We start from the raw sequence: 25,502 nt of genomic DNA, 5'->3' as shown, positions 1-25,502 counted from the left end.
AGCAGCCTTCGGGGTGCCGGCCAGGCAGATTATTTCTAACATATCCAACCTGCGTTACTCAGCAGAGCTTTCTATTTGTTCTCAGGTATCTGAATCACGTGCGGGCTGCCGTGACTCAGGACACAGCTGGAGGATACACCTCAGGTTTGGCGTGTTATCGCGCCATCCAGGACGCGTTCAGCGGGCTGTTCCCTCTGAGAGGCTGAAGAAGCTGCTCCAGTTAGAAATGTGACTGAAAAGACCTTAAATATTGCACTACTACCACTACGCTGCTGTGGGTGGGGAGTGCTCTGACTTATATGTATGTTGTATGTAACTTTTTAAATTTTGTGCAAACTTTATTTTTTAAATAAATGGCAATGAACACTGAGGTTTTGTCTATCATTTTGCAGATTTATTTTAAAATTAAACGCAGGCCAGAATTTAAAAAAAGAAAATGCAAATGACTTAGTCACAAAGCTGAGCCGTGACTTCTTCAAATAAACAATATTTAAGTGCAAAAAATAAAGTCGGCTCCTACGCTGATCCTCATGGTCCTCATTGTGCCAAGTCGATATTTATCCTTACGTTGCATTTGTAGTTTCTTCACACTTCTGTCTCTTTGAGGCTGGCTCTTCAATTTGTTCTGTAGACAAACAGAAAAAAGCATCATGGAAACCATCTCTGTGCCAACGTTGAAAATTAGCTCTGGAATTTCAGCACATATAACAGCGCAAACACAGGTATTTAGTATTTAGTATTTATTTATTTATTGTCATTGTCAAGAACAATGAAATTGCGTTTGGGGCTTCCATACAACCCAAAAAAAAGAAGAAAATAATAAATACCCCTTAAAACCCAAGTGTACATATTTAACCCAGTGTGACTCCAATGCAATAAGACAATCCTTAGCAATAATGTTCGTAGAAATTCAGACAAAGACCTGAGAAACATGACAAAATACAACAATGCAACCCATTCAATATTATTGTACTGTGAGATATGATATCAGATATGATAGTTATCTATTTAAGAAAGAGGGGGGGGGGGGGGCAGGAGGGGGAAGAGAATAAAGATATGATGCACCAATGCAGACCAGTTCATTGCTATTAAGAAGTTGGATATGGTTATTGTCCGTGAGAGGGGGGCAGAGAGTTCAGGTATTCATGCTTTACTTTTAATTGTGTCTAAATTATGGTCACAGAAATCATCCCCATGCATGCAAAATTCACACTATGGGCTAAGTAATGTCTAAGTAAAGTGGGAACTTAAAATGTTATGACAGAAAACTGAGGAAACATGCTTTTCTCTTGTTTATTTTCAATTCCTCTTCTTCCTACATTTATGGGATGTTTGAGCCTTTTCTTTTGGAAAAGACCTCATAAGAAGGAGTGATTCCTTACCTGACTCTTCAGCATCACTTCCAAAGAGGATATCTTTAGGGAGTGTGAACCTTACACACATCATATCTTTGTTAGGAGCCACGTTGCGCACAAAATGCACAGAGCATCGGTTCTTCAGAGGGAATCCGAGGCTGCGGGAAGCTCTCTCCACCACATCTGTGTCAGGGTCATCATCTTTGGAGAAGCCGTAGCAGTGCACTGTAGGTAGGTTCTCGTCACAAGGAGGCTCCTGGTGGTGCAGGAGGCCCCTGAACGCATCCAGGAAGTCCAGAGCTAAGGCAGGCAGGTTCATCACCACATGAATGGCAGATGTTCCCCTCATCAGTACAGGCAGCTCCTGCTTTAAAGGTCCCCGGATGAACGCCCTGCCGTCCAGATTGAAGGCTCTGACTTTGCTCTCCACCTTGTTGAGTTTGCAGTTATGCTGCAGCCATCGGTAGGACTCTGGGTTGAGGTCGTTGGCTAAGATGCTGGCACCTAAGCGAGCAGCTGGGATGGCGAAGGGTCCGACGCCAGCGAAGATGTCAAACACAGTGTCGCCGCGCTTGACGAGCTGCACCACCCGCTGGTGTTCTGTGCTCAGCCGAGGGTTCCAGTACACGCGAGAGAAATCAAACTCGTACGTCACCCCGTTTTCTTTCACCTGGATCGGGATCGGGACAGCGATTAGCCTGTGCACTGAACATATGTAATAACAAGTGTGAAACAGAGGGCTCTGTGGAACTACACATACTTTGGCGACCATGTTCTCCTCTCCAGCCAGCACTTCCATCTTAAAGTTGCGGTAAGTGGAATCGATTATGTTCGTCTTATTGACCACACAGGTGACACCAGGATTTTTGTCCATGATCACCTGACCTGCAAGAGAAGGCACAGAAAAGAAGCCTTACTGTAAATTTGGAAATGATGGGTGATCCCAGCTGATCCACTGTTTCTGTTAGCTGTATTTAGTCAGATGTACTTGTCATTTTGACATTTTAAGACACAGGTAAGTTTGGGTGACACATTAAAAAAAATAAAGTGAATAAATAAGCAGAAAGAAGTGTAGATACTTCAGTTTGTGATAAAACCTCCCCCGGTCCAGGCAGCAGCCTCTCACCTATGAGGTTCTTGTATGTGAGCTGGTGGTCCCTCAGGTTCATGTGTGCGATGTGGCCCACCCGACTGAACGCAGAGGTCACATCCTGACCTTGGGGAAGCACAGCCTCCAGCACTTCTTCGCTCTTCAGGTTGTCATAGGTCAGCTTCAGCTCATAGTAGTGGAGCTCCTCACTGACACTGAACGACCTCAGAGCCTCAGCTTCAGTCTCACTGAAGGAGCTCGGCGAGGAGACTCTGCGAGGGTCCAACAGGACCAAGCGAAAGTCGCTACTCTGCTCTTTGTCCTGAACCACCCTGGGCACACCAGGGCGCTGGATGCTCGACTTTTTTAGGCTTTTCACTACTTTGTTTAAGACCCCAATGGGCACCCGTAGAGCAGGGACTGTAATAGTCTGTGTGAAGGCGTCTTTGTCCAGAGAGGTCATACCCCGGACCTCTGGAGGGGGTCGGTACAGTTTAGGCTCCATTATGGGCTTCACAGCCAAGCAAGGATACGCTGCAGAGCAAAAGCAGCGGTGCACAGTGGCAGGATTCAGGCTCCTTTGAGTTTGTGCAGATACAAAGATCCTGCCGAGAAACCTACGAACATAATAACGCCGTAATAATCAGGCAGAAAAGAAAAAACATTCAAATTATCAGAACAAAGCTTAAAACAAAAGTATACAATTAACCACTAACGATAAACCAGATCCAGACAGCTCACCTCAACATCCTCCGATCACAGGCATGCTTGAACTACGTCATAAGACGTCGACCACCGTCGAGCGGTGATTGGTCAAGCGAGCAGCGACTCGCATTTTGATTGCACGGTGTAATTTCTGACGTGTAGAACGCGACGGAAATAAGAGGCACGTGACTCAACATCAACAGTGATCAGCTGACAAGTTTAGAGGAGGAGAGTTTGAGATGGTATCGTAACTCTGCGGCTCCCCGTCTCCTCTCAATCTGCGAGGGTTTTTTTTTTACACTAATAAATTTGTTTCCCGCTTCGGTTCCCCACCCACAATGAGCATCAACAACGATGTGGACGTGGTCCGTGAACGCACCGCCCAGGACACCGAAGAGACTGCACCTCTGTTACAGGTAAAACAACAGGCGAAGACCCAAAAGTGAAACTGCGCTGAATGACTTGCTGACCTAAAATCTACAGAAAACAAATGTGTTTCTGTCACAAGGAAGAATTTATGTGTTTTATATAACTTTATTTATCCAAGAGACATTTGACAAATGATTTTTTTTTCTTCAAATCTGGCGAAGGGGTAGCAATAATTGCAACAAATCTAAAATCACAGTTCAATAAACATATTTTAAATGGTCCAAATTTAAAAAAATAAAAGTCAAACATCAACAGTGACTTTTTTTTGTTTAATTTAATAATACACTGTGAATTACAGCAGTTAAAATGGCTGGTTTTTGTAGTGTTGTCAGTAAATCAGGCTGTCAAAATGTCCAGGAAAAATATCACGTGCTTGTTTTGAACTGCTTGTTCATCTGTTTTCTGCCTGTGTCAGCACTTGCAGTGAAAGTACACCCAACACCAGAACCTCTCTTTCTTCTTCTTTTTCCCCCCTCTCATGCTAATCTCTAACTTTGTTTCCTTTGGGCTTTGTCTTTTTTTTGCTAGTAAATTATGTCCAAAATTGAAGTAGACAAATATATGATTTTTTTTTTTTTTTAATATACTGGCATTATTTCAGTATTTCACTGGTTAAAAATCCAAAGGACCAGACAGGGCACAAGAGAGGTGAACAAGAGAGTGCTTGGAGACAAGTGACCAGGATGGACAGGATTAGAAAGGAGTACATCACAGGGACAAAGTCGGGACTGTTTGGAGGGAGGGATAGTGGCTATATTAGACCAAGGATATTGAAGATGGAGCTGCCAGGCAAAAGGGAAAGAGGAAGACCTCAGAGGAGACTATGGATGTAGTCAAGGACAGGAAGAGGGTTGGTGTGAAAGAGAAGCGTGATTTAATTACATACCATGGTTTCACAGTTAAATGGACAATTCTACTGTCAGTCCCTCATTTGAGGATGTTGTTGTGGTTATATTAAATCAGTTGTCCACATACACGCTGACAGACTGCTCAAAGCTGCTGATGAATCCTGCAAAAACTCTGCAGAAACCAAAGTGTCACCTCTTCAGAATGTGCCATTTTAATAGTGTGCAGGGGAAAATGGGGGGAAAAACAACAACAAACCAAATTCATATTTCAGCCTTTGAACCACTTATTCTTTGATTTGATGTCAGACTAGATTAATTTAATGTTGTTTGCTGAAGCTACTTGAAGCTAAAACAGTGCACTGATAATGCAGATAAAGACTTTATTGTGACACAGAGACTATTTCAGTGCCCACTTAAGTGTTTAGAATTTTAACTTCAGACAAAAACTTTTTGACCTCACCCGTATTACAGCATTATATTAAAAATGACTGTTACAGTCATTTTTAAAACATCAGTAATGTATGTTTAGAGAGTTTAGAAGTTTTAGCTTGTCTGTCTAAAGGTAATGAGAGACTCTTTCTAGCTTGATTTTGTTAGTTTATGTGGCTGATTTCAGTGAGCAATATAGAGTTACAGTTCAAATCTAAGCAAGACATAGTGTGTGGTGTGTGTTGTTGATTCAGTGGGAGTATGTGAGGGTTACCATAAATTTTGTCATCATGGTGTGAACATGCGGCTCAATCTGGACGTACACATGTTTGCAAAGTACTGAAAACAACATGTTCTCCCTCCTTTGGCTACTCTGTTTAGGGGTCACCACAGCAGATCATTTGCCTCGGTCTCAGCCTATCCTTAGCATCTTCCTCTGTCACACCAACCCTCTGCATGATCTCCTTGAATAGATCCATCAACAATCTGTGTGGTCTTTCTCTTTTCTCCTGCCTGACAGCTCCATCTTCAACATTCCTTGTCCAATATATCCACTCTCCCTCCTCTGCACGTCCAAACCAACTCAGCTTTGGCTCTCTAACTTTGTCTCCAAACATCCATCACAGTGGTTTGATTTCTTCTTGTTTTGCTTCCAACTGTGTTGAATTGTACCCTGTGCAAGCTGGGATAAGCTTTACCTCAGTGTGCCATGCTTTACAATAAACTCCAGCTACTTTGTATTTTTATTCATTTGGGGTCTTAGTTCACTTCCTGTCTCTCAGTACTGTAACAGGGGGGACTGCAACAGCCTGAAGGTCAATCTAAGCTTGTTGTGACACTGACACAAGAGTTGCCACTCGTTCTGTCCAGGATATCCCCCATTAGAGAGGTCAAGCAGTTTGGGCAGCTCCCCTTATCCTGAGCTCAGGCAGCTGTCCCACAGCCAGCAGCTCAAATCCCTCTCCATCCATTCCCATTTCCATTCCCTGATCCTCCATGCCACTGCTGTGCTCTTTTCATGACATCCATCATCAGGGCAAGCCAGTTGTTCTTAATACTGTCATGAGTAATCTTCCTGAGGCTCTTACAAAAATAATCAGATTTCTTCTGCTGCATCTTTTTCTTCATGCTATTTATATTGTGTGTTATATGTGCAGGGAGCTGTGCTATCCAGAGCCAAAGGTGCCTCCTTCGCCTCCTCTGTGTTTAACCTGATGAATGCAATCATGGGCAGTGGCATACTGGGTCTAGCTTATGCCATGGCTAGCACTGGAATAGTTGGGTTTTGGTAAGAATCTTCTCGGTGCGTAAGGCAGAAAAATGCATGACTTGACCCCTGGTATCCCAGACGATATCTGGATTAGTTTGTTATAATTCCTATAGAGCATCTAAAACTGTGTCTCCCAGTGTTTATTTTTGCTTTACAATTTGATACGTGCTTGTAAAGATATGATGAGAAACGTTTTTTTCCAGTATCCTGTTGGTGCTGGTGTCCAGCCTGGCTGCGTACTCTATACACCTCCTGCTGAAGCTCTGTGACCAAACAGGTGGGTGGGATGCAGGGTAACACGTCTCTGTGGGTGTATCCAGGGGGCTTCATCCAGAGTTGTTACATTTAAACACCCTCACTTGATTTTTTTTTCCCGTTCCATTTACTTATTATTTGCATCCTCATTGTGAGAAACTTCAGATGATGTTTAAATAATATTTTACAGGAGCAAAGAGAGGAGATAAAAACCAGATAATCCCATTTTTCCATGAAGAATTTTGTGATGTGATAGTCATCCTGACATCGTTTTCATGTCTGATTCTTCTTTTTTTCCCTCTTCTTCTTGGCTTTAGGTATCAATTCATATGAAGACCTCGGAGGGAAAGCCTTACAAAAACCAGGAAAAGTAAGTGTTGATTTTTGGATTGCTGCACATTTGCCCTGCCAAAAAGTTTTTACAAGTTTTTCCACCGTGACCAGAGAACTTGCTCACACTGACTGTCTTTTTAGGTTCTGGTTGGAATCGCTATTCTTATCCAAAATATCGGTGGTAAGTGAGCCCCCGGTTCAATGTGCAGTTACATACATCATTTCTGACATGCTGGACAGGAACTGATTTTTGTGGGTTTTTATAGGAGAAGGGTGGTGAAGAGGGTGAGGAGTGCTGCAGGGTCAGACTATGGTCAGTTTATTTTGGAGGTAGATAGCGCCTCCTGCTGGTGCCCAAATGGCTGGTGTTTTACAGCCACCCTCCTGTGTGGCTATTATCTCGATTCCCTGATAACCTCTGACCCTGCAGCCGCTGTCTCCTCCCCTGAGCCTGAAACATGACTTCTCCTCTAATTGATCGCTGATGGTAAACCCACTCCCACCGTCTGTGTGTGGAGTAGCCTAATGGGACCCCTCCCTTTATTTCCCCCACCCCCTCACTTCTCTCTCTCTCTTTCTCTTACTGTCATTCCTCAGCCACAAACCGTGCTTCCCAGACAGTCGAGAGCTGAGGTGATAGCTCCTCTGCAGTCATTAGTGGCACGGCTGAGTGGATTATTGCCGTGCCCTCTGGTATGTGTGCGGTTTTCCCAGCATGGGGGCAATATGTGTGAGAGTGTGAGAGCCAGCACTCCAGCATGCATCTGTCTATACCCCGGGCTCCTTTTATAAGAGTGCAATTAGCCTCACTCTGGGTAAACATTCATCTGCACTGCCAAAGGCTGATGGGCCAATTGACCTTAATTACTGACCAGCCCAGGGCTCTCACAGCCGGCTTCGGCCCTTGTCCTTAATGAAATGAAAGTGGCTCTGGCCTTTGTTGAGCACACTCTGCCGCTATTTGCTGACCACACACAGAAGGTTTAGGTCAACTTTTCTTGAAGTTTACATACGTACTTATTATTCTAATACGTTTTCTTACCACTTGGCAACGCTTTCTCTTCACTCAGGGTTTTTTTTTCCCCCTCCCTGCTTTTTTTTTTAAAGATGCAAATACTGTCCCACCAGCAGTTTCCACAGATGTGGTGTTATACTTACAGTAACCAGCTGCATCGAACGAAACCATTGCATCATGTCTGCTGTGTGTGATCTCTGTCAGCATGTCTTTATTTGTCTGTGGCTTAAAACGATACATATAATATAAAAAAAACTTTCATGCTTTCTTTAAGTTGACGGATGAACTCTCCCAGGGTACGTTTTTGATTAATCCGCTAAAAAAAACCCCGCAGCCTCAGAGTAACATCTTATTGACAGATTTGAGCGCTTACATAAAATGTCTGCAGTTATTCTCAGAGAGGGAATGTCCGTGCGTCTGTGTGGGCCGAAGTGTTGCTGGGGGAATTTTCTTTCATAAACAAATACAGGATCTGGGGGATTAAGGCCAGGCTTATTTAACGGCAAGCGCAAGATCTGCCCTCCGAGGCAATAAGGGCCCAACTAACTCTGGCTAGCGTGGCTTCACAAATCTAAATCCCTTAACATTATCTCCCTTTATAACTGGCCACACACTGCATCTGAATACCAAACGTGCTCACTTCTGATGATGCTCTCTTCCCCCTTTCTTGCTTGCTTTCTTGTTTTTGGGGCTTCTAATACTCACAAAAAGTGACCCCCCCCCTCTCTCTCTCTGATTGGTTGCCTGTGCATACAGGGAAGTATCCTGTTTCCTAGTGAGGTGGAGAAAGGGGGAGAAGTACCTGGATTAGCGTCAGAGATCATTATTGTTAGCATTCCTCCCCCCTTCGCACTTCTTCGTCATGGCTGCTACTCGCGGTCTCCAGCAGTTGGAAGTCCTGCATAATGTCCGCTCCTCTATGCCAAGGGCTTTGCCGGTGATCCCCTTGAGCTGCCTGCCCCACCCGTTTGCATTGGAGCCGTAGTAACCCCCCCCCCCCCCCCCCCCTTCCACCCTGCTATTTCCTCACACTGGAAAAACGCTCATCATCCTCACACAGCAGCTTATGATTGCTTGTGACAGCACACATTCATCTGCTGTTTTTATGATTTAGTAGCTTGGTGTGATTATGGGCTTTTTTTTCTTTCTTTTTTTTAATAAACACTCAATTTCTGAACCCTTTCTGTTCTCTCGCTTCTCAGCCATGTCATCCTATTTGTTCATCTTGAAGTCGGAGCTTCCTGCAGCCATCAACAGCCTCCTGAGTGCAGACAGCCCAGGGTGGGTATATCCAATGCTGTGAGCTCCCTCGTTTGCCAAAAAAGAAATTCAGCTCAAAATCTGTCACAGCTGCGGGTTGAACAAAGTCATTCTTTTGAATTAGCTGCACTGAGATAAAGAATGAGTCATTCCTGTTCCCATGATGTTGTAGATTATACCTTTTGGCCTTTTTTAAATAAGTCAAATTTGACACTTGTGCGCCACAAAGCTACACAAACTGGAATTAGTCGGGCAATAAGAAGCGCATGAATAATGTCGGGGAAGCTCCCTCGCTAAACCAAAATACACTGCTAATGTTTTCTCTGTCTGTCGTGTAGCGTGAGGCATGCCCACAGGAAATGTATTCCCGATACGAGAGCCATTCATCACCTATCAGCAGCAGCCAGTGCCTTTCATTGGTCTGCGTGGACATGCCTGCAGAGAAGTCCTTGGCAAAGAATGTAACTTCTATCACTTTATTATTGGCCACACTGGTTTAAGCAAGAGTTGTAGCTGCTCTCAGCCCTATCCGTCAACATCTGAATCTTCCACACACAGCTGCTTTGTATTAGCGCTCTCCTTTCACCCCCACCCCCCAAAATCTCTCACACATGTTCCCCGGAATCAGACTGATACAAGGGGATATCAGTTTTGCCATTCTAATTACAGCTCACTGCTGAGGGAAACAAAACATTTCTGTTAATGAGCGGCTTTGAGATGTTAACAGACGCGCACATTCGATTCCATCAAAGCCCAAATAAATGAGTTGTTTTATATTAAAACGCGTTTCTTTTATCTGGCTCATTTATCATAATACGGCAGAGCGAAAACAAAGTCACGCTCAATCTTTTCTGCGCTGCTGCTAACAGACTGCGTGTGTCCCGCTTCTCTCATCGCGTTTAAATTCAAGGCCAAAGACACGGACAGCTGTGGATCTGGGATTGTGCGCGGCCAGATTTATGCTGATGTTCGAGATTGACTCATTGGCAGTCGTGCTCCGGCTTTAACCGAGAGCTATCCTGCATCTCGTTATAGCATGAAATGTTCCACATTTCATGGTTCTTCTAGGTATCCTGTGACTTTACAGTAAGCCTGCAGCCTCCAGAGATCCCTTTTTCTTTTTTTTTACAAAAATGTCTGCAGGAATGAGAGCTTTTTTTTCTTTAATTTAAAGTGCTTCTTGTTGAAAAGTAATGTGCAAATAAACCGGCCTCGCCTTAATTAAGATTGGGTCGAATACTTTGTGTAAACTTGGCTTGGAGCAGACCTGATTGGACCAGAGAGAGTCCAGGTCAGAGCAGAGGTCTCGGTGACATCCAGTTACAGGGTAGAAACGGTGTAGATGCGGAGACAAATCCATCAGCGCCTATGGTAACGCCACAGCTGTGAAACTGCCAAACAGGGGTCAGTGGGTGTTGATGTTGTCAGAGCAGGTGCTGCTTGACTCTGGAAGCCCCCATAAAGAGCGGTGGAGCCAGTCCCTCACGACCCCCGCATACAACCCGCAGCAGAGAGCCGGGCAGCACCCACCTCGACCGACCCCGGTGGAGCCGGCATGCCTTCCACATGTGTCACCTCGAACGCCAAGCCCCCACCCCCCTCCTCCTCCTCATTTTACTCCCCGATCTCGAATGAACTGCCAAGGCTATCCCTCGGCAAAGGAAAATATTATTCCCCCTCTCCAAAAACCCAGCAAGTGAAATGTGGTCTCATCTGATGGAGCGACACAACGTTTGCATGTGAATTACATAATTGTTATGGTTTGCAAGAGCTAAAGCCTTTAATTCATACCACATGATGAATCTGTCGCTCTGTATTTGAGCACGAAATGGAGACAAATTTCCAGAGCCGGCCCATCTTAAGGCATGGAAGAATACTCTCTCCTATCCCTGACCTGATAATAAAACGTGGCTTAATTCAGTGTTAACCTGTAATAGTTCACTCCCTTGCTGTTTTTATTCATTCATTCATTTATTTATTTTCCAGAAATGCCTGGTATGAGGATGGCAGGCTGCTTCTGATCATAATCACACTTTGTGTCGTTCTACCTCTGTCATTGTTGCCTAAAATTGGTACGTTAAGCGATCCTCAAGCGTGTTATTTATTTTTTTTCTTGTTTGGTTGCTTCTTGATAGATCTTTCTCCCGTCCTTACAGGCTTCCTGGGATACACTAGTAGTCTCGCCTTCTTATTCATGCTGTACTTTGCAGTTGTGGTAAGCTCTGACACGAACCTCCATACGTCCATCTGTTTGTTTGTTTTCATTTTTGACTTTATTTATTATCTCGTGTAGGTCGTGGTCAAGAAATGGTCCATCCCCTGCCCACTGCCCCACAATATAACGTCCCTTTCAGGTGCCTTCAAGGTAAGAACAGCATTTCTTTCAGCACATAAATACTCTTTTGAAAACAACACAGATCTGGTGCAGTATGGTCCAGAAGGTCACGGGCACGGGATTAAGAGGAAAGCCCAGGAGATTGAGCTTACTGATTGTGTCTGCACATGCTGATGAGGACCAGAGAAGGCTGCACAGATCTGTGTATGGTAACTGATGCTGTTCCTGAAGGACAGGAAGTCCAGATAACCTTGCCTGATCCTGGAAATCAACTCTGACCTTTAGGAATTAAACAGACCATACAAAAAACCTGCTATGAGCTATATTAGAATACTTGTTTCCCTTAAGCTTGAAATTAAGCTTTACTATTTGCAGCAGCACTGCTGAACTCATCTCTTTCTAGAAATAACCGGCTCACTTTTTCACCTTGTTTCTCCAGATATCAAATTCCTCTGACTCAGAGTGTTCTCCAAAACTCTTCGTCATCTCTAGTAAGGTACGTATAGGAAACCAGCGTTTTTCCTCGGCACTGAACACGCGGAGGCTTTGAGGTGGCAGTGAGAAGCTGTTAAACGTAGATCTGCTGCAGCTGCTCCACTGTGTTGACAGGTCACACTCTCACCTGTGAAGTGTAACCTGTACATGTGGAACTCAAGCACACTACGCAGCTGACACGTGACACCGATTTACACTTTCTCGACCGTTTCCTATAATGTGCTCACACGGCACTATAGATGTATACTTGCACATAGTATAAGATGCATTTAGTGGAAGAAAAGTTCAGAAAGTTCTCACATTTCGATTTGCATCCTCACTCTTAGCAGCCCAAGCAGTAATTACTACTATGAGGACCATACCTTGACCCACCTACCTCCTCCCTCCAGTGTAACTGAGTAGGTTGTTAATTTGTTAATGACGGCTGTGCTCTGACTGATGTGTGTGTGTGTGTGTGTGTGTGTGTGTTTGTGTTGCAGAGTGCCTATGCCATCCCCACCATGGCCTTCTCCTTTCTGTGCCACACGGCTGTCCTGCCGATCTACTGCGAACTGGATCGGTCAGCTTCGCGTTTATTTCTACTATTTTTGCCTGTTTTCTGTCATATGTATCCAGTTATGACAGAAAACAGCTGCTTATATTAAACACGGCAAAGTTTCAAGTAGTTAGAGGATGCGTGAGTCAGAAGCTCAGGCTTTAGGCTCCTCTACATGCATTTCCTACAGTTTGCTTTCTATGTGGAGAGGAGGTTAAATGACCTGACTTAGGGGCTACACCAAGGCCCAGGATAGGATAATAAGATAAATTATAATTGTTATGTATCATTTAAAGATATTCTAAGTCTATGAATAAAATATGGAGCTGGAAATGACCATAATAGGTGCTTGTCACGTGAATGCATTATTATCGCTTTGTCTTTCAGACCTACCAAAGCCAGGATGCAGAAGGTCACGAATATCGGCATCAGCCTCAGCTTCTTGCTGTACTTTATTTCTGCGCTGTTTGGCTACCTCACCTTCTACGGTAAGTCATCAGGGACACTTTCATTCAAAGGAAAGCATTGTCCCATCTCTGTTTTCATCTTCTAACTTTTAGCTCACGTGGAATCCGAGCTGCTCCTCAGTTATGATGCATACTTGCCCCGGGACACCATGGTGATAGCGGTTCGACTGGCCATCCTCCTGTCTGTGCTGCTGACTGTGCCACTTATACACTTCCCTGTGAGTAGACCTGCTTCATCATCATCATCATCATCATGATAATAATAATAATAATAATAATAATAATAATAACAATAATAATAATAACAACGACAACGACAACGACAACGACAACGACAACAACAACAACAACGACAACAACAACAACAACAACAACAACAACAACAACAACAACAACAACAACGATGCTTTTTCCACACAGGTTTGTTTAGTGCTTCTTTTTTTACTCAAACTGTGAAACTGAAGAACTGAACTGAAAATACTTGAAGGCTTTGTTGATCATTTTTATGTTGTTATTGTGATCAAGATGGTTTTATTTTTCAGTTCCACCTTTTTACTCTTTCACTTTATCAATTTAAATTTATTGTCGCCTAGAAAATTCATCTGGCTCTGTTACTGTGTTACAGCTGCCAGAAAAGCAGATTACTTCACTTTCCTTCTTTCTGCTTTAAGACATTTAGTTGCAATAACACTCGAGTGCTTTCAGCTTGAATGGGTACTGTCTGTGTCTGTGTGCTTGCTGCAGGCCCGTAAAGCTGCAATTTTGATGCTTTTCGGGGGGCGTGCCTTTTCTTGGCTGATCCACATCGCTGCAACTCTAACCATCCTGTGTGTGGTGCTGATACTCGCCATCTTTGTGCCTGATATCAGAAATGTGTTTGGAGTAGTAGGTATGTGGTACTTTGAAAATACTTTTAACATATGGGGGTGGGGGGGTGTGTATATCAATAGATATTATATTGTTCATAAATTATAGATATATTTTTATTTCCTTACCTGTAACCTTTTAAATATGAACAGGCATTATAAGCTGCCAATATCCCAGTAGCCCACAGTTATTGATTGTACTGGCTAGAACTGCAGTATCTGCTTATACATAATTGATGGCTGGAGTCCTGCTCAAACAGTTTATAAATCTCCTATCATGAGCCTTTCCTGTTTGTTCCTCAGGATCAACAACATCCAGCTGCCTCTTATTTGTCTTTCCGGGCATCTTCTACCTCAAAATCAGCAGGCAGCCCCTCAGGTCCTTCGACTCTGTTGGGGTAAATGAGCTCTTCCGTAAATAGAAGATCTGGCGATGAAGTTGCATACATTATATTTTGAGGTAATCTGGTAATTATTTCGATTTTTTTCTTTTCTTTTCTTTCTCCTCTCTCCCCTTCAGGCTGCACTACTCGTGGTCTTTGGCGTGATTATGGGAGTCATCAGTTTCTGTGTTATCGTCATCACATGGGCAAAGAGCTCCTAGCCCCCTTCTGGTCTCCTCCCCCAGACCAACAACAAAACCAAAGAAAATGAAGCGCGCACCAAACAAACTGAAAGTTGAATAAATAAAGGGAACAGCATCGCCCCCAGGCATTTATTTATGATAAAATTATTCTACATTTGTTTTGTTTTTTTACGTTCTTTCCAATCTCAGCTCAATGTTTACATCTCCTGTACCGCACTGACCTTTGTACTGTACCAAATTCAGGGCAAGTCTTGTCTTTTTTTTTCAAATCTGATGTGTGGGTTTGTGATACAAAGCTGTAAATTTACTTTAATGTGCTTGTTTTTTCATTTCTACTTGTTCTGTGTTTGCGATTTTTGCACTTTATGTAAATTATTGACCACCTGATGAAGACTACATCGAAGTTTACTGCTTTCCTAAATTTTGTATGTGACACTATATGTATTTGTAAACACAGTGGGTTTTATGAATCACATTTATTTTTTGGGGCATTTGTTTTGAGTGTCTTTGAGCTTTGAGCACTCTAAAATCAGGTAAAACTATTTCTGCTACATCGTCTACTGCAGTGAATGTGATAAAACCGGTGATCAGTTTGTTGGTTCATTATAGCGCACGCCATGTGGGCCTAATTTAAAATGTGTTAGATTGTATCAAATTGCCAGCACTTGATAAAAGAGACATTGTTTATGTAATGACATGTCAGTTTTGCTCTATTTAACCACTAAAATGTCTTTATCGGTTTTCTAGAAAGCTCATCAGTCAAAACATGTCTGCTTGTTTGATTGGCAGGCACACTGCTGACGCTGAGGCCCCGCTCCTCAGTTGTACTGTGGTTTTCAGCCTGTAGCTAATGAAAGCCACATGCTCTGTACGTTTCTAATCATGATGCTGTTTAGATTGTCTTCATGCTGCCTCTGGAACCTACGGCCACCCGACTGCTGCTTTTAATCTGAGGAATTAGGCAGGCTGGCCCCCGCCATCCCTGCGAGAAAGCAGCGGCTGCAGGATTTTCACGCCACCCTTTTTTCCTTTTTTTAAAACAAGGTTCGGTAATGCAGGGAATATCCCCGTGCTTCAATCCACCCCTCTTAAGGACACTCCCAGAAATAAAGGGCACCACAGCTGAACATATATATTTGGTTGTCATGAGGGGTAGAAGCAATGAAGTATGACAGCAGAAAAAAATACTGAAGTACATTTTTTCCAAATAATTGTAATAATTTTGGGCTTGAAGGAATAATTTAAAGAAATGCCAGTGAGAAAGTCCTCAGATAAAGGAGCTATAAATGAAGTGGGAAAACAACAGTGTTTCTGACAAATAGGAACAAATTAAGAATCCTGACCTTCTCCTGCACGGGATCATTTACAAACCTCTATGCTGAACGCAAAAGCAGAGCAAGATTGCCACCTGGTGTCAGACTGTGTCCACAGCAGTCCAGGTCGGCACCATTTCACAGAAACTCAGGCGTCCTATGTTTTATCAAAACCTAACTAGGTGAAGATAACCACATGCTCAGATATTTTTCCAGGTTTATAATGAGCTGGAAAAATGCATGTTAACTCAAACCAGAGCTGGGTTTTTTTGTTTTTTTTAAAATGGAGATCTGACTGGGTCCCGAGTCCTCGGGCCCAGAGGTGGGAGTGTTTTTGTTTAGTTAAACTCACTCACACCCTGGGCCCATGTCCAGCAGTATGACAGCACCATCTCCCAGGGTTAAAGGATGGAATGAGCCAGCAGAGGAGCGATGGTGGGCCGGAATTAAGCTCCTGCTGGCAGCCGCCACTTTTGTATTGTTTCAAGAGGCGTCGGCTGTGTTCTTTGAAAATCATTTTCTGTTGTTGGAAATCAGGAGAAGGGTGAACCTGGTGTCCTCACTTTGACCTTCAGCCTACTTTGCCCATCCTGTGTGTGAAAACAGGCTGGGAACCACTGGATTAGATATGCAGAAAGTATTATCTACGTTTCTACAGGTGGCTGGAGACTGTTATCAGTGTGTCTTCTCTCTCCCTCCCCTCACCCCACCCAGTCACGGCAGACAGCTGCCCCTCCTGAACCTGTTTCCATCTTTATTTCCTGTTAGGAAGGAGTTTTTCCTTCCCGCTGTTGCCAAGTGCTCGGTCACAGGGAGTCGTCTCATTGTTGGAGTTTTCCCTGCGTTATTGTAGGGTCTTTACCTTACAACACAAAGCAACTTGAGGTGACTGTTGTTGTGATTTCGTGTCTTTATAAATTAAATTAAATTGAATTTTCTGTTGTGGTGGACATCAGAAACTGAAAATCTCAGTGCGGACAACATCTGCTTTCTGTTTGCCTGCATAATCTTGTTCAACAGGCATTCCTGGCTGAAAGGTGCTTCACATGAGCTTTTTAAATGCCGGTTGGCATGATGAGTGGCTGTCCTTGTTAGTCACGGTGGGGACTGCAACTCAGAAGAGATGCCATCAATACGCAAGTGTCATCACTGATGAAGTGCTCTCCATTTATTTATTTTTTTCCTCTTTCCTCCCATTCTCTCTGTTCCCTCCATCTACATTCACTCCATGCCGCTTTTCTGCTTTTAATCAATTTCCATGCTCTATCAGTAAACATGTTCTTTGTGTCACAGTAAGAGCATTCCTCACTCTGAGCACTCTTTCTGAAAGAGCACACGCTTTGGTCATAGGAGAATGTGACCCATTTATACTCCTTATTTCTTTATGATATTTTTAAATATCATATTGCCTCAAATAAGGCCTCAAAGCAGGAGAAAAACACGATTAGAGATCTTTATATGTGACATGGTGCAGTTTGACATCATCTGCTCCTGCTCCTGCTTTTCAGCTAGCGTGCTTCAGACAAGCCCGTGCTGCATTTGTAGATGAGCGATGTCCTTCAGCCCTTTCACCAGGGGAGTCCCCAAAGCTGTGTATTAACTGAAAACCATTGTGTGCAGCAAACTCGTCACTTTCTCGAATAAAGGGGAAGAACTGACTGACACACGCATCACCTGCCAGTTCACAATAAGGGCCAACACAATGACTAAAAAAATAAACTTGACTCCAAGATTGCAGTCCCTATATAGTCCTCGAGACACAATACACCTCTGTAGCAGAGCCGTATGTTTTCAGGACTGGAATCAAGGTCAAGAGTGAAAGAGGAGGTTTTATAAATAAACAAGGGAAGTTTTACAAGGAAAAGCTTTGTAGTGGTTTGTCAATTTGGCATGTAACGACCAGAGGTTGAGGAGTAAGGAAGAGCGCCGATGGAGGCCCAGTGGTCAGCAGCGCAGTGTGGGATTCTGTTTTTTTTGGTTGGGAGCAGGGGTTAGTTTGTGTCACTGCAATCCCATCAGCCCTGCGCTGAGCCTTTAATGCAGCCCTGACGCCTTTCTGGCGCAGGGGCCACGCTGCCTCACATCTGGAGCCAATTACCCTGGAGGGGCTGTGACAGGGCCCCCACCATCCTCTACTCTCTGCTCCTCTGTCCAAAGCAGCTCACACCACTCTCACAGTTGCATTCTTCTTTTCACAACATCATGCTTTATTTGTCAGTCCTTTTCCTCTTTCTTTTTTTTAATTTGAAAACCATAACCTCCTCTACACTCAGAATCCCCCCCCCCCAATAAGCTGATAAAGAAGAATAACAGGGTATGTTTGTGGCCGAAGGGCTTAAGAGAGCAGAGAGCACTACGTAATGTCAGAGTCTCTTGTTTGAGGCCGTGTGTGTGTGTGTGTGTGTGTGTGTGTGTGTGTGTGTGTGCACAGCCTTACCTGAGGAGAAGCTGGGGTCTTGTGACTGGACTGTAGCACGGGGGTTAGTCCTGCTGCTTGGACCCGATGACTGATGAGGGTAATTGAGTTTGTGGTAGTGCAGCAAGCGTGTTAGGGGTGTAGACTGGCCCCGTAGGATTTCTCTCACCGAGGTCACAAGCGCTGGGAATGGGTTTCACCATATCTGGACCATACTCTTGTTAGTTCCCGCCCCACAGTTTGGCACCAATGCTATGGTTCATTAGCTGCAGCTATAGGGTGTACCTGGGCAGAGAGCCAGGGGATTGAGCTGTCCTGGGTTACACAGACATAAATTGAGAGTGTAGACTGTGAAGCAAATGTGGAAACTCTACAGGTGGCTGAAATTAAGCCATATACACAGAATCAGCCTGCTCTGAAAAAAGGAGGGGGGAGGCTTTTGGTAGCTGGCTTTGTGCTCGAGGCAATAAAATCTTGGCATTTTAAGGAGATACCTCAGAAGTGTGTGTTCATGCCTTTGTGTGTGTAAAGCATGCACATGTCTAATGTATATGTACACATGAAGCTCACAAGTCTGTGTGTTCTCAGTCTCTGGAGTCATGGAGAGCTGCAGACGTCTCCCATGGGTGCATAAATTCACGATTTGGCCGTGACAGCCTCTTCCAGAGAGAGAGAGAATGTTAGGCTGGAATGAGGGGGAAGCCATGCAGGGCAAAGAGCCACTGAGTTGGCAGACAGAAGGAGAAAAAGAGGGGCAACTGCTCGTAGAACAAAGAAAGAAAACAAATCATCCTGAGCTGTAAAAGTGCCATCTCTCGTTCTGGGGTAAAATATGAGCGAGTGGAAGAAAAATAGATTTTTAAAGTTTATCATAAGAGGGATGTGAGCAGAAAGGAAGAGGAGGGGGTGGAAGATGAGGGGGATCAATGGATTAAACAGTCTTACTCTGCCCTCTGCTGGACAGTTCAACAAAACAACATTGAGGCTTTGCTGAAAGCAGGAACACTCTTATGACCTTTCTCAAACTGTGCACAGAAATAGAACTAAAATACCCCGACTCTAACATGTATTTAAAAAAAAAAAAGCCATGTGAGAATACCTGAACATTTGCTCCTGCTGGTCGGGGTGATCTGCAACAAAAATTTAAAGGGGCAAAATGTTTTATTTTCAACCACCAGCTTTGAGAGTCCTGCCGCTGATTGCTGTAAGTGCACTGACACTTTTTGCACTGAATCAATCTGCTATCGGCCCGCTTTGGCATTACGACCTTCTCTTCTCAGTAAGGTCATGTCTGAGAGGCCGTTTACAAGACATCCTGGATTCAGGGGATGTGCAAGTTCTGGGACCCCAGCCCTTTATTTATAACAGCTGGACCAGAGAGATGTGGAGTCCTGACATTTGGCAGAGTGGGGTGAGAGGTCAAGTCTAACACCAATAAAGTGAAGACTTTGATCGTGGCATTTATGGATAGAGGAGGTACAGCACCCTCAGAGTGGGAGAGAGTGGTGTTTAAAGAATAAAGAAAAAGAGCACTCCTGCAGTTAGGTGAACCAGCCGGTCAAGAAAGAAAAAAGAAAAAGAAATTAAGTAGCTGAACTTTTACTTTCATTTCAGGATTTATTTTACAGCCCATTGCCTCCTGCTGGTTCACTGAGCCCAGTCAGAGGATGTCAACAAGCACAGATGTGCATGTAATAATAATTTGAATTACTGCTTTTTTGTGTGTGCTGTAAATATTGAGGAAAGTGCAGCTTTAATTCAAGAGGTTTAACAAAAATATTGCATTCCCTGTTCAGGAAATGCAGCCTTTTTATATACAGACTTTATAATTTTCAGGCACAAGTGCTATTTAAGTGCTTGCTTGACTGACAAGCACTTTCATGGCCAAGTGGAATCTGTTCTCTCATTATTCCATGACAAATTAAGCAGATAAAAATCTGTAGTTGTTAAGTGTTAACACAGATAGACAAATACATGTTTAGCACAGCAAGTGCTCTCAACATGAATGTCATGGTCCCCGTGTCTCTCTGGTTGGCCCACGCTGGCTACAGGTTTTGTTGTTGTTGTTTGTTTTTGTTTTCTTTGTCTCTCCTCCTCCTCTCTGCCTGGGCGGAGCTCGTTACGGCTCTCGCTCTAGGCCCACGCACCTGTGTGATTGTGTCCACCTGCTGCTGATCTGGCTGATTTCCCCAGCTGCTATTTAAGGCAGTGGCACAGAGCAGCTCACCGCTGGAACGTTGAACCTCCTGAGTTCGTGCTCTCGGCATTTTCAAAAGAATGCCCTGTGTGTATTTTGCTGTGGAACTAACGTTAACTTCTGTGTGTAGATATCCCTCTTCTGGACCAAATCACGGGACCTGCCCGGGTGTGGCAGCGTGTGTGGAGTTTTGGAGCGAGTGCGGCTGAAGAGGAGTGCGTGTGTGCGGAGGAGCTGTGGCGGTGACTGTGTGGAAGAGGAAGCGTGTGTGTGGATTTCCCCCCTGCTTCTCTTCCTGGAGCCCTGGACCCCCTCCCAACTCACTGTACATATATATATAGCACTGAGGTGATCCCTGTTGTAAATAAATCTCCTTTTGTTCTCTGAGAAAGAACTGTCTGCGCGTGAGTCCGTTCAGTAGCCATGACAATGAGGTCCAAAGATATAGGTAAAGGTGGCCATCATTAGTCTGAAACACCGGAATAAAACTATCAGAAAGATAGTAAAAGCTTTAGGAGCGGCCAAATCAACAGTCTGGTGCATTCTTATAAAGAATAAATGCTCCTATACGGCTCAGCATCTACCTGGAAACCACAGAAAACAACTAAAATGGATGATTACAAATGCTTTGCTTGGCTAGAAAAAGCATTCACAACATCTAACCAAGTCAATAACACTCCCATGGAGGCATGTGTATCATTGTCTACAATCATGAGAAGCCCTTGTGAATATAAATGCAGTTTATACAATGAGGTGGAAAGCACTGGCTTCCCCGAAGAGCAAGAAGGCCAGATTAGACTTTGCAAAAAAGCATCTAAACGGCCTGCACAGTTCTGAAAAAAAAAAAAAAAAAAAAAAAAAATATATATATATATATATATATATATGGACAGATTAAATCAAGATTAACTTGTACAATTCAAATGGGAGTATGGAGAAGAGAAACAGCTCTCCTTAACATACTGTGGCAGGAGTGTGGTCTCTGGTATGCTGCAGTGGAGGGGTGGGGACAGGTGTGTGTGCTGTGACTGATGACTCTCTCTCCCTATATAGAGTGATGGCAGAGACTGACGGGGTGTGTGTGCAGTGGAGGAGCTACAGAAGGAGCTGACTCCTTGCTCGAGTGCCTTAGTCACAGCGAACTGCTAAACAAGCGAAATAAAGAAATCCAAAAACACGTCAAACACTGTGTCTGTCGGGTGCTTGCTACACATGCCGTCTGTGATGGTGGGGGCAGTGTTAGGGCATGGGTATGTATGGCTGCCAGTGGAAGCAGGTCCCACTGTGGCTGCTGATAGAAGTATCAAAATGAACTGTGAGGTGTGCTCAGATTCAGTCAAATGCTGCAAACTGACTGGACAGCAATTCCTGGTGCAAATGGATAATGACCCAAAGCATACTGCAGAAGCACCCAAGAGTTTCTCATGAAATGAAAGAAGTGAGTCAATTCGGTCACATGATCTCTGGCTAATAGAGCGTGCGTTTTAGTCAACTGGAGACCAAAATACCCACAAACCAGCAGCAACTCGGTTTGGCTGACATAGCATCTCAGGAGACGAAACACAGCATTTGGTGATGGGTTCTAGACGTCATGGAGTCATGAAATATTAAAAATGATCCTTATGGAGCTTGGGATGGGGATTGGTTATATGCTGTTCAGTAGTTCTCAAAAATCATCCAAATTGTAATGGCCTGAATGTATTGAGGTATGTCTTTGTATCGTTTGGTACTTGTTTTATTAGGCCTGATATGTCAAACTGCATGTAAAAACTCTATAAATAAAGAGGGGGGAAAGAGCCTTATGTATAAAATTATGTTAGTTTGTCTAATTAATTTTGAGCTTCTGAGAATGACAGGCTCTATGTAAAAAATATCTGCAATTCTTAAACAGTCAATTAAAGCTGAAAGTCTGCACTTCAATCAGATCTTCAGTCTTTGATTTCAGATCCCCTGCGGTGGTGCACAGACGCCAAACTGCATGAAAATACGTCACTATGGCTCTAACTGGAAGCACGATACTTCCTGCTTGCTTGTTTGGTTTAAATTACATTAGATTTTTGAAATATTTCTCATCATAACGTCCAACAATACACTAAATAATAAATATCAAGTCTCGTTCCAAACTCGTCTGTTTGATTGATTTTTACTTGGTGTGTCCTGATAAAATCCATTAAGGCTCTAAATATAAAGACAAAAAGTAGAGCTTTGCATACTTACTTATGTGTCACGTCTCATGTTCGTTTCAGGGTGTTTCATTGTATTTACTGATCTTTCATGGCCATCTACTGGATGAAGAGCAAACTGCAAACATAAAACTATCAATACACTGTGTAAAAGTACATCCAGTTCTTTATTTATTAGTTATTTGCATTGTTTTTCTTTAATTTAGAAACAGATTTTTTTCATTTGTTGTATTTTTTTTTCCACTTCTGCAGAAGTGCAAGGCTAAGCTGTTGTCGGGAGCTCTGATGCGAGGGTAGATTTTCTTTGTTGACAGCCTGTGGTCAGCTTATCTGTGCTGGTTCTGATCAGAACTAATCAAGCCTACTCTTTATGGTTTTAGCAAGCTTTAGATTAAAGTATACTTAAGCAGCTGTTACACGAGCTATGACAACTGCATGTAAAAAGTAGCCAGTCAAGTCTGACAAAGAAAAAATCTCTTTTAAATCTTTTTAAAGCCTGATAAAGCCCTTGAAGTTATAAATGAGAAACTCGGACTCTGTAGTGCACGATAAGAGCCAAAGGGGCGATATTTCATCACAGAGTGAAGGACAGGTGAAGCACCACAGCACCTTACACAAACAGAGTGTTGCATCATGGTCTATATAGTACCAGACTCCATTTTTTTCTACACAAAGAACTACAATACAACCACGTGACACACCAACCCGACAGTGACAGGTTGAGAGGTTTGCTGATGTGTGTGTGTGTGTGTGTGTGTGTGTGTGTGTGTGTGTGTGTGTGTGTGTGTGTGTGTGTGTCAAATGTTATGCGGAACTTGTGCCTCCTCCCCAGCATGCTGTCGCTTCCTATTTACTGAAAGCATTTGAAGCAGGTTCGCACCGATACTGGCTGCAGCTTTTTGCGCTCACAGTAAACGCGCTGCACAGACGGTCAGCACAAAAACTTTTAGGTCAGGATGAGCTGACACCAAGAACTGTGAACAGATTTGGTCGTTGTTGACCTGAAGTGAGCGTGAATGACTTTTTCTCCATATTGTTTTTAAAATATTATTTTTAATTTGCCTGCTGTCTTTTTAACTTAGCGCATATATAAGCTTAGTAAACATGAAGTTTAACGGGTATCTAAAGCTCCGGATCGGCGAGGCGGTGGATCTGAAACCGACTACCTTCTCCCTCCGCCACTCTGTCATCTTCAACAAGGCTCCTCCAGCCATGGACCCCTATATTGTGGTGAAGGTGGACGACTACAAAATTGGGCAGACTCACACCAAGCAGAAAACCAACATGCCCACGTACAACGAGGAGTTCTGCCTCAACGTGAACGACGGCAAACAGATCGAGCTGGCTGTTTTCCACGACACTCCAATCGGATATGATGACTTTGTGGCCAACTGCACCATTCAGTTCGAGGACCTCATCGAAACTTCCAACACAGGGGAGACTTTTGAGGGATGGGTAAGTTTTAGGGTTCCCTTGTTTTTTTGTTTAAGTGAAACTGTCATTTAATGGCTGTTTAAGTGTTATTTCTTCCATTTAAATTTAGACCATCCTTTAACCATAAACATGGGTGGATTCGTCTGTCAGGATGCCCTGGGGCACAGATGTGCAGCTGGCCACACACCACTACATACACCTCACAATATGAGAGCAGGCCTGTGGTCTCGTACTGAGAACAGTGCCTAATAATAATAATAATAATAAGAAGAAGAAGAAGAAGAAGAAAAATAAAATGTTTTTATTATTAAAGTACACACACCTCCAAGCAGAGTTTATTGGTTCAACCCGGAGCCAAAAACGCCTCAGATCCAATGACAGTATGATGGCATTTCCTGCCATCATACATTGCCTTGGAAAATTAAATAACAGCCAGAATCAATATACCTGAAGGTCCAATACCAACAATACTTAGTATTTCCAGCATGATCACTCACATCACTTACAGCTGCCACATACCCAGACATGAACCAGTTCCTGTTTGCTGGAGCAGTAACTGACCCAAAGTTTCTGCCTGTCCCATCTCATGTAGCTTTATTGTAGTATATGTATGAGAAATAATGCAAAGGAAGAGACTTTTACAATTCTTTATAATACAGAAACTTTAGTGTCAAAAGCTCTTAAAGAAATTTATCACTGATCCACTTTTAGTTGGTAATGTGAAATGGGCCTACTGTTTACAAACCTATGGATGGCTTAATGGGAACATATACTTTTATTCTTATTTTTTGTCAGATATATATGCAATTTAAATTGCATATTCATGTTAAACAAGGCTTTAACTATGTTAAAAATGCATTATACAGACAGCTTTGAATTACTCAAAGAGTATCTCAGAAGCTAGTGTGATATTATTTTGATACATTGCCCACAATAACATTTGAATACAGTATTCTGTGTAACTGAAGGATAATTTTTTTTAAAGGGTGAAAAGCTGGAATTTTATATGCAGTACGTACACTGCGGTGTCACATTAGTGTATAACTGATTAGTTCAGTGAATTCTCAGCTGGATGTTCACCATCTTTACTAAAGCTTCTGTGCATTTTACCCTCATTCATTTGAGTAACACCCCCCAGTGTGTCTGTAATTGCATGGCAAAAAAAAAAGTATTGTAATTTTATTGACCCACCTGTACTGGGAATGCTAAATTTTTACTTTCGGCAACAAAAATGTTACAGAGATTTCTTTATAGTCATCTTCAGGCCTACGAAGCCAAACTAAAGTCGTCTTGCTGCCAATATATATGTAAACATTTCAGTAAAACAGTGTTCTTTAGAAGTCTTACTGACACTTAATTTACTCTTGTCAGCAAATACCATGCTAGCTTTGTTAGCTTTGGTTGTTCCTGACAGCAGACCTTTCCCATGTCAGTCATGCATTGTATGCCAATTAACTGAAGCATGCACAGGAAAAAAGCTGTACATATGTTTTTTGCAGCTTGTGACTGAAAGACTTAATTGACCGAACACGAGAAAACAAACAATGCAAAGGGCATTAATATTTACAGATCAGTCACATGTTACACATGTTGTTCATGCGCTTATTCCTGGTTAGATTAAGGTTCCAAAATAAGCAAGTTAAGTTGAGATTCAAGTTTTAATCAAGAACAAACAAACCAGTGAAC

The 25,502-nt window shown here is 43.2% G+C and overlaps 4 protein-coding genes across 7 annotated transcripts in view; 3 read left to right on the top strand and 1 right to left on the bottom strand.

The window, feature by feature from the left end:
- mnat1 (MNAT1 component of CDK activating kinase) overlaps positions 1–370 on the top strand; it is a 34,693-nt gene extending 34,323 nt beyond the window's left edge. For all 3 annotated transcript variants that reach the window (XR_013903708.1, XM_080293799.1, XM_026151149.2), the window contains exon 9: positions 86–370. Coding sequence is in view for 2 of the 3 variants with exons in the window: in XM_080293799.1 (XP_080149925.1) it covers positions 86–206 (121 nt within the window). In the remaining variant the exon portion in view is untranslated. The remainder of the gene's footprint in view (positions 1–85) is intronic.
- A 2-nt stretch (positions 371–372) lies between these two features.
- Positions 373–3,432, bottom strand: trmt5 (tRNA methyltransferase 5). The gene is made up of 5 exons (XM_026151145.2): positions 3,187–3,432; positions 2,482–3,062; positions 2,116–2,240; positions 1,383–2,025; positions 373–625 (listed from the first exon to the last, which is right to left on the bottom strand). Exons 1-5 carry the CDS (start codon positions 3,192–3,194, stop codon positions 564–566), a joined length of 1,419 nt encoding a protein of 472 aa, XP_026006930.1. The 5' UTR covers positions 3,195–3,432; the 3' UTR covers positions 373–563.
- On the top strand, positions 3,328–14,965 carry slc38a6 (solute carrier family 38 member 6). 2 transcript variants are annotated; one of them, XM_026152543.2, is made up of 16 exons: positions 3,328–3,566; positions 6,014–6,144; positions 6,330–6,403; positions 6,699–6,751; positions 6,856–6,895; positions 8,932–9,010; positions 10,976–11,061; positions 11,146–11,204; positions 11,283–11,354; positions 11,764–11,820; positions 12,299–12,378; positions 12,742–12,842; positions 12,915–13,039; positions 13,566–13,710; positions 13,991–14,085; positions 14,208–14,965. In XM_026152543.2, the coding sequence occupies exons 1-16, from the start codon at positions 3,489–3,491 to the stop codon at positions 14,289–14,291; spliced, it is 1,359 nt and encodes a 452-aa protein (XP_026008328.1). In that variant the 5' UTR covers positions 3,328–3,488; the 3' UTR covers positions 14,292–14,965. The 2 variants fall into 2 exon arrangements, with proteins under 2 accessions (XP_026008328.1, XP_026008329.1); XM_026152544.2 differs by lacking the exon at positions 6,014–6,144 and having other exon boundaries at positions 3,355–3,566.
- An 8,222-nt stretch (positions 14,966–23,187) lies between these two features.
- The window catches only part of prkcha (protein kinase C, eta, a), a 31,393-nt gene continuing 29,078 nt past the window's right edge, over positions 23,188–25,502 (top strand). Inside the window, exon 1 of the mRNA XM_026152294.2 lies at positions 23,188–23,837. Coding sequence (XP_026008079.1) covers positions 23,487–23,837 — 351 coding nt within the window. The 5' untranslated portion in view covers positions 23,188–23,486. The remainder of the gene's footprint in view (positions 23,838–25,502) is intronic.

The sequence above is a fragment of the Astatotilapia calliptera genome, chromosome 19, assembly GCF_964374335.1.
Source record: "Astatotilapia calliptera chromosome 19, fAstCal68.1, whole genome shotgun sequence".
Taxonomy (NCBI): domain Eukaryota; kingdom Metazoa; phylum Chordata; class Actinopteri; order Cichliformes; family Cichlidae; genus Astatotilapia; species Astatotilapia calliptera.
Note: the sequence above shows the minus strand (reverse complement) of the source record. Positions and strands in the feature narration are given on the sequence as shown.